The sequence below is a fragment of the Podarcis liolepis genome (genome assembly GCF_965112155.1).
Source record: "Podarcis liolepis genome assembly, chromosome: 16".
NCBI lineage: Eukaryota > Metazoa > Chordata > Lepidosauria > Squamata > Lacertidae > Podarcis > Podarcis liolepis.
The window spans coordinates 18,002,134-18,009,641 of NC_139567.1; the positions used below are offsets into that span (position 1 = coordinate 18,002,134).

Consider the following 7,508-nt stretch of genomic DNA (forward strand, 5'->3'; position numbering starts at 1 on the left):
CAGGGTTGGCATAGCAACTGGGCAGGGCTCCTGTGGATGTGCTGGGATGGTGAAGGGATTATGGCTGACCAGAACCAAGCCACCCCCCTTTGATAGTCCTTGTCATATGGAGTAAAATAAAAATGGAACAGTGCAAATCTGATGTATGGTTGATTTTTCTATGAATTTATAACAGAAATGTGGCATATGTAATGTGTGAGTGTGTGTGTGTGTGAAGTTTGTACAAACAGAATGATTGGGGTGGGGGGGTTCCTGCTACACTATCAAAGCATATACTATAATTTATTTAATCTCAAATCCTGCCCGCAATTTCATTTGAGTGTAATCTTTTTCTAAATAGTCCATGAAAGGCTTCCATTCTTCTATAAAAAGTTCATCATCTTGATCTCTTAATTTCGCTGTCAGCATTGCCATTTCTGCATAGTCCATTAAATTTAAAAGCCACTCCTCCTTCGCTGGAACATTCTCTTCTTTCCATTTCTGTGCATATAATATTTTAGCTGCTGTTGTCGCATAACTAAAAGTTCTAAAGAAATAACGAATACTTTTTTACAAATTCCACCACAAAATATTTCCTGCTTTGCCCTGCTTTTCTTTCAGTGCTCTTTACTTCCTTTCTGGGCCACTGCAACGCAGACCGCCTTCGCGTCCGTCACAGAGAGCGGCAAGTTGATCTTGGTCTCCTTGAGCCACTTGACAGCAAAGCCTGCCCCCTTGAGGGCTTCCTCCACAGATGCCCGCTCCAAGTAGAGGCAGGAGAAGGGCCGCTGGCCCACCTTGTAGTAGGTTTCTTCTAGGATGGAGCATAAGACGAGGTGCCCCCCTGGTTTGACAAGGGAACTGATGTTCTTGAGAGCAGAGCGGAAGGTGGGCAGGTCTTTGCAGGCCCCTTCCAGGCACAAGGAGGACAGCAAGCAGTCTGCGGGAGGCAGAGACACAGGGCCCAATGGGCTTGGCTGGGTCACATCACATTTCAGTATCTGCTTGATGGCTCTTCGGACCTTCTCTTCCTTCTCTTCCCACTTTTCCCTAAGGGAGAATGCAAGATGAATGTGAAAAGATTCCCGCGCCCCACAATGCCGGACCCCCCAAGTGTCCCTAACTTCCAGGGACAGTCCCAGATTTACAGAAGCCATCCCAGTTATAGATTTGATCCCAGAATGTCCCGCTTTTCCTTAGGATGTCCCTATTTTCTTTGGAGAAATGTTGGAGGGTATGGAGTTATGCAACCCCTGAGCCAAGGAGATAAGTAACTGTATAACCTTTAGAAGACTTCTGAAGGCAGTCTTGTATTGGGAAGTTTTTGAAATGTTTAATGTTTTATTATGTTTTTATCTATGTTGGAAGCAACCCATCAAATTCTCCATACCTGTTACCCTCCAGCTCGCACACATATTTTACCACCGGGCTCCAGTCGAAAGCTCCTGGCTCCTTCCTTAGCCATCGTTGCATCTCCTCCCAGTTCTGTTCACAATAATCTGTGGCGACGATTTCTCGAAAGGACTCACAAGCCGAGAGGAACTGGTAGATGGTCGGTCCACTTCCGATATCAATCAGGGTGTCCCCTTTTATGTCATCTGCATGGCATCAACCCAATAACACATATGTTCTAATATCAGCCATGATTCTTGGACAACAACAGCCTGGCCTGGTCATTTCACATTTAGTCAGCAATGTTATATGTGAATTTCAGCAGGGAAAGTTTTTCACGGTGTTTCAAAATTGCTGCTGAATCACTATAGATCAAGGGTGGCTAACCTGTGCTAATGGGGGAAGGGAGAAATTCAATTCTATTTGCATTGATAGGCAAACCTGCCTAATCTGCTGTTTTCGAAACAATATATGAATTGACGCACAGGTAGCTTTCAAAATTCACACATCTCTGAATTTTGCAGTGTAGTTCAAGGAATGGGCTCAGAAATACATATAGCAGGGTAAAATGTGCATACAAGTTTATATCTTAGCTAAAACAATATTTTTTTTGAAATGCACTGTATTAGGGAAGACTGCTTTGCAAAAAATCTGTGTATTATGCAAAAATTGCACACAGAATTATGCAGTTAAATCAGTACTAAAATGCTGATGCATTTCTGTGCAGATGTCATTATTCCCCCTACAGACTGGAAAATGGAAATGTGGGGAACGGAACTTAAGGCTGGAAGAATGAGAAACAACAAATGACAGGTTTGCTCATTTCGACTTGCAGCGCTCTAAATGTTGCTGAACCACAACTCCTATCATTCCCCTGAGCACTGACGCATGCTGGCCGGGGCTAACGGGAGCTGGAAAGCTACCACTGCTATAGATCCAACTGGTATTAAAGGTCTCTCCCACCATGGGCCACCTTAGAGGCTGGCAACTGTGGACATAATCAAATGGATCATTCATACCCCTTTCAGGGGTCTCTTTCCATTCAGCCCAGTGTGGCGACTGCTCTGGAACCCATGAAATACACCAGCACTTACCTAAAATGAATGCCTGGTGGAGATTTTTCAGATAGAAAATCAGAAAGCCATTCTCGTGTTCTTTTGCAGAACTGAAGGTGTAATAGGTGTCCAAATAGTCTTTTGGATTGAAATGTCCAGCATAGAAGTCTTTCTCGGTGAAAGCCATTTGCACGATCCTTGGAAATGCTCTGCTGAGAGGTTTTTGGAGTTTCTTTTTGGAGTTCTGGCTCCACCTCTGCATTCCTGTTATGTAACCAAGGATTGTTGTGATTTTCCATTCTTAAAAAATGAAGCCTTCCTGATTCCAATATCTTGTGATATCCTTACTAGCTTCTCTTCCCACCAGTCTAAAAAGCAAGCAAACAAGCAAAACAACCACCTTGCAAAATCCTTCTAGGTTTACCTCTCTGGCACTCTTCCATATATTTTCGAAATTATCTGTTGAAAACAATTAGTATCTTATAAAGAGAGAGTGAGAAAATCCCATAATCCATTTATGTAATAAAGGTTAAGCTTTGGTATCACAATACCAGGAAGTACCGTATTTTTTGCACCATAACACTCCCTTTTTTCCTCCTAGAAAGTAAGGGGAAATGTCTGTGCGTGTTATGGAGGAAATGCCTACAGGTTGCATGCCTACGGATTTTCCTCCTCTAAAAACTACGTGCGTGTTATGGTCGGGTGCATGTTATAGAGCGAAAAATACGGTAATTAACCTCTTAGCAGAATGGAAAGCTACCACTCACAATGCTTCTTTGAGCTATGTGGAAGTTCCTGGGTGCAGCATTTATGTAACTTATGGATAGATAGATCAATCAATCAATCAATCAATCAATCAATCAATCAACCAACCAACCAACCAATAGATAGTATTTACAAATATATAGTTTCACTTTTGGTGGATTACTTCAATAAGCACACTATTGTGATGTTTGATGAGACTTTACTTGCTGAAACAGAACAGCAGTGGCTACTGGGAAACCCACAAAAATATAGTCCACGGCGTATGAAGTACACAGGCCTGAACAGAGGCATTCCTCACCTTGGCTTTATAAATGCACAGAAATTCAGGACTTTCTAGCCATGTGTCCAAGGGGCTTTCTGCCTACCTTGCCAGTTTCCTAGCTGTTTGCCACTAAATTGGAACAAATGTCAAACTGCCAATTGGACGTGCCAATTCCTTTTTTTAAAAAATAAACATTATTTTATTTATGATTTTCAATTTTATACATATCAATAGTTTTATAATCACTTTAGCATTTAAAAACTTGACCTTTCCCCCTCTTTCTGTGGTTCCTTAAATTTATTTTTAATATTTTCAGCATATCAAATTTATGCAGGCAGAGGGCCTTCTTGGTAGTGGCGCCCACCCTGTGGAACGCCCTCCCATCAAATTTCAAGGAATTAAACGACTATCTAACCTTTAGAAGACATCTGAAGGCAGCCCTGTATTGCAAAATTTTTAATATTTTGTATTTTATTGCTTTATTATTATTATTATTATTATTATTATTATTCCGTTGGGTGCCACCCAGAGTGGCTGGGGAAGCCCAGCCAGATGGGTGGGGTATAAATAATAAATTAATATACAGTAATAATAATAATTTTTATATACCTTAATTTGCTCATTTATTCTTCTACTTTAAATATATACTCTTATGAAACTGCAGGTTATTACAATAATCCTGCCAATGTTCTTATCTTTTTACAGTTTACTTGTAAATATTCAATAAACCATTTCGATTCTTTTATAAAAAGTTTGTTATCTTGATTTCTTATTTTTCCAGTAAGTTTCGCCATCTCTGCATATTCCATAAGTTTCTGTAGGCATTCTTCTTTTGCTGGGACTTCTGCTTCTTTCCATTTTTGGGTGAGTAACATTCTTGCCACTGTAGTCACATACATGAATAAATTTCCATACAGTTTGGGTAGTTCTGTCCCTATATTTCCCAAATGGAAAGCTTCTGGATGTTGTTTTTACAAACATTATTTTAAACATCTTTTTCATTATATATCGTTTCCCAGTGAGCTTTAACTTTACTGTAAGACCACCACATATGATAAAAAGAACCTTCTTTCTCTTTACATTTCCAGCACTTATTTAATATGGATTTATACATTTTTGCCAATTTACTCAGTGTTAGATACCATCGATATATCATTTTCATATAATTTTCTCTTAAACATAACATGCTGTAAATTTCATATCCGTTTTCCACAATCTTTCCCATGCTTCCATGTCTATATTAAGACCAATATCTATTGCCCAATGTATCACTGAGGATTTTACTTGCTCATCCCTTGTCTCCCATTCCAATAATATCTAATACATTTTAGACAACACTTTTACATTTCATTCCAACAGGTCTCTCTCCGGTTGTGATATTTGTTCCCCAAACCCTTATATACTATCTTTCTTAAATACTTCATTCAAATGATGCTATTGTATCCATGTTGTTAATTTTCCTGATAATTCCTTAAATTATTTCAATTGATACTCTCCTCCTTCTTGTTTTAATAAATTTAAATAAATTGTACAGCCTTCTATCATATTATTTTTCTTTACTGCTATAGCTTCCAACAGTGATTGCCAAAGTGGTGTTTTTACCTTTAATAGATTTTTGTATTTATACCATACTCTATATAATTTTTTCCAAATTATATGATTTTTAAATCCTTTATGTACTTTCACCTTTTTATACCATAAATGAGCATGCCAACCAAAAATATTACTATGACCTTCTAAGTCTAGAATATGTGAATTTTCCAATGTCATCCATTCCTTCGGCCAACAAAGCCTAGAAGCTTCATAGTATAATCTGATATCTGGCAGGGAGAAACCTCCTCTCTCTTTTGCATCTATCAATATTTTATATTTTATTCTCGGTTTTTTCTCTTGCCAAATATATTTTTGCCATACGTTGAAACAATCTGTCTTGCCAATCACTGGAATTGTTTGAAACAAAAATAACATTCTAGGTAATACATTCATTTTTATAGTTGACACTCTGCCTAATAGTGAAAGATTCATTATGCTCTATATTTGCAAATTTATTTTAATAACTTCCCAAGTTGATGAATGTGCCAATTCAACAGTAAACAGCAAGTTTTCCATGGGGAAAGTAGGCTGGATGTTGAGACCCTGCTAATCCCTGGATCCAGCAAGTGGTAGCATCTAAGCATGGATTCAAATTCCTGGTGAGGTGATAGCCTAAGTATGGGTTGTTAAGCTAACAAAGGAAGTGACTCTTTGCCAGTAGTTAGAAAGACAAAGGCCAGAGCTGAGAGTAGAGATATGTGATCTAGAGACTTTGGAAGCTAGAAGGAGGCAGAAGTCAGAGAGTCAGAGACATGCCTGATTTCTGCTGGAAATCAAGGGCATGGCCATGAGAGAAACAAGACCTTGTGTTAATGCTGTGAACCCCTCCATCGTAGGCTTGGGTTGTATATGTGTGTAAATAAACCATATATTTTAAAGGCACCACAGTCTCCACTGTCCCTCATTCTGAGGAAACGGGACCCCGGGATCCCTGGAATCTGGCACTGCTTGGAGATTGTGGTGGCGTGCAACAATATGTTGTATTTAATCAGAGTGTTGTATAGTGCTATGAGGATCTCCTACATTTTAAAACATTACAAACATCAGCAATAACAACTGTCATCCAGTAATAGAACCAGATGCAAATTCATAGTTTTGCTGTGGGTTAAACCACTGAGCCTAGGACTTGCCGATCAGAAGGTCGGTGGTTCAATTCACCACAACGGGGTGAGCTCCCGTTGCTCGGTCCTTGCTCCTGCCAACCTAGCAGTTCGAAAGCATGTCAAAGTGCAAGTAGATAAATAGGTACCACTCTGGCGGGAAGGTAAACGGCATTTCTGTGCGCTGCTCTGGTTCGCCAGAAGTGGCTTAGTCATGCTGGCTACATGACCCGGAAGCTGTACGCCGGCTCCCTCAGCCAATAAAGTGAGATGAGCGCCGCAACCCCAGAGTCAGTCACGACTGGACCTAATGGTCAGGGGTCCCTTTACCTTTACCTTTACCTTTAAGGGACCACGAGGATCATCTAGTCCAACTTCCTGCAGTGCAACAACGTGGGGCTTGAACCCACAACCCTGAGATTTAAGACTCTTGTGCTCTACCAACTGAGCTGTTGCCTCTGATGCCTTGCAAATTTTGCATATTAGAACCAACTCATTCATAGAATCATAGAATCATAGAGTTGGAAGAGACCACAAGGGCCATCGAGTCCAACCCCCTGCCAAGCAGGAAACACCGTCAGAGCACTCCTGACATATGGTTGTCAAGCCTCTGCTTAAAGACCTCCAAAGTAGGAGACTCCGCCACACTCCTTGGCAGCAAATTCCACTGTCGAACAGCTCTTACTGTCAGGAAGTTCTTCCTAATGTTTAGGTGGAATCTTCTTTCTTGTAATTTGAATCCATTGCTCCGTGTACGCTTCTCTGGAGCAGCAGAAAACAACCTTTCTCCCTCCTCTATGTGACATCCTTTTATATATTTGAACATGGCTATCATATCACCCCTTAACCTCCTCTTCTCCAGGCTAAACATGCCCAGCTCCCTTAGCCGTTCCTCATAAGGCATCGTTTCCAGGCCTTTGACCATTTTGGTTGCCCTCCTCTGGACACGTTCCAGTTTGTCAGTGTCCTTCTTGAATTGTGGTGCCCAGAACTGGACACAGTACTCCAGGTGAGGTCTGACCAGAGCAGAATACAGTGGCACTATTACTTCCCTTGATCTAGATGCTATACTCCTATTGATGCAGCCCAGAATTGCATTGGCTTTTTTAGCTGCCGCGTCACACTGTTGGCTCATGTCAAGTTTGTGGTCAACCAAGACTCCTAGATCCTTTTCACATGTACTGCTCTCAAGCCAGGTGTCACCCATCTTGTATTTATGCCTCTCATTTTTTTTGCCTAAGTGCAATACTTTACATTTCTCCCTGTTAAAATTCATCATGTTTGTTTTGGCCCAGTTCTCTAATCTGTCAAGGTCGTTCGGGTCATTCGAGATCTCTAAAACACCATTTCCTCTGAAGCGTA

General features: G+C 40.6%; 1 protein-coding gene across 1 annotated transcript; it reads right to left on the reverse strand.

Moving 5' to 3' along the window:
* Window positions 1-273: 273 nt before the first annotated feature.
* On the reverse strand, window positions 274-2,779 carry LOC310696047 (nicotinamide N-methyltransferase-like). Its single transcript, XM_083481190.1, has 3 exons — window positions 2,466-2,779; window positions 1,370-1,577; window positions 274-1,029 (listed from the first exon to the last, which is right to left on the reverse strand). The coding sequence occupies exons 1-3, from the start codon at window positions 2,686-2,688 to the stop codon at window positions 597-599; spliced, it is 864 nt and encodes a 287-aa protein (XP_083337316.1). The 5' UTR covers window positions 2,689-2,779; the 3' UTR covers window positions 274-596.
* Window positions 2,780-7,508: the final 4,729 nt, after the last annotated feature.

What these genes read in the sequence shown, in the direction of transcription:
- LOC310696047 (XM_083481190.1), bottom strand. Translation starts at nt 2,688, where the DNA reads ATGCAGAGGTGGAGCCAGAACTCCAAAAAGAAACTCCAAAAACCTCTC. An exon ending in CCACCAGGCATTCATTTTAG is followed by an intron (nt 1,578 to 2,465) that starts GTAAGTGCTGGT and finishes GATGCCATGCAG; the next exon opens with ATGACATAAAAGGGGACACC. An exon ending in TGCGAGCTGGAGGGTAACAG is followed by an intron (nt 1,030 to 1,369) that starts GTATGGAGAATT and finishes ATTCTCCCTTAG; the next exon opens with GGAAAAGTGGGAAGAGAAGG.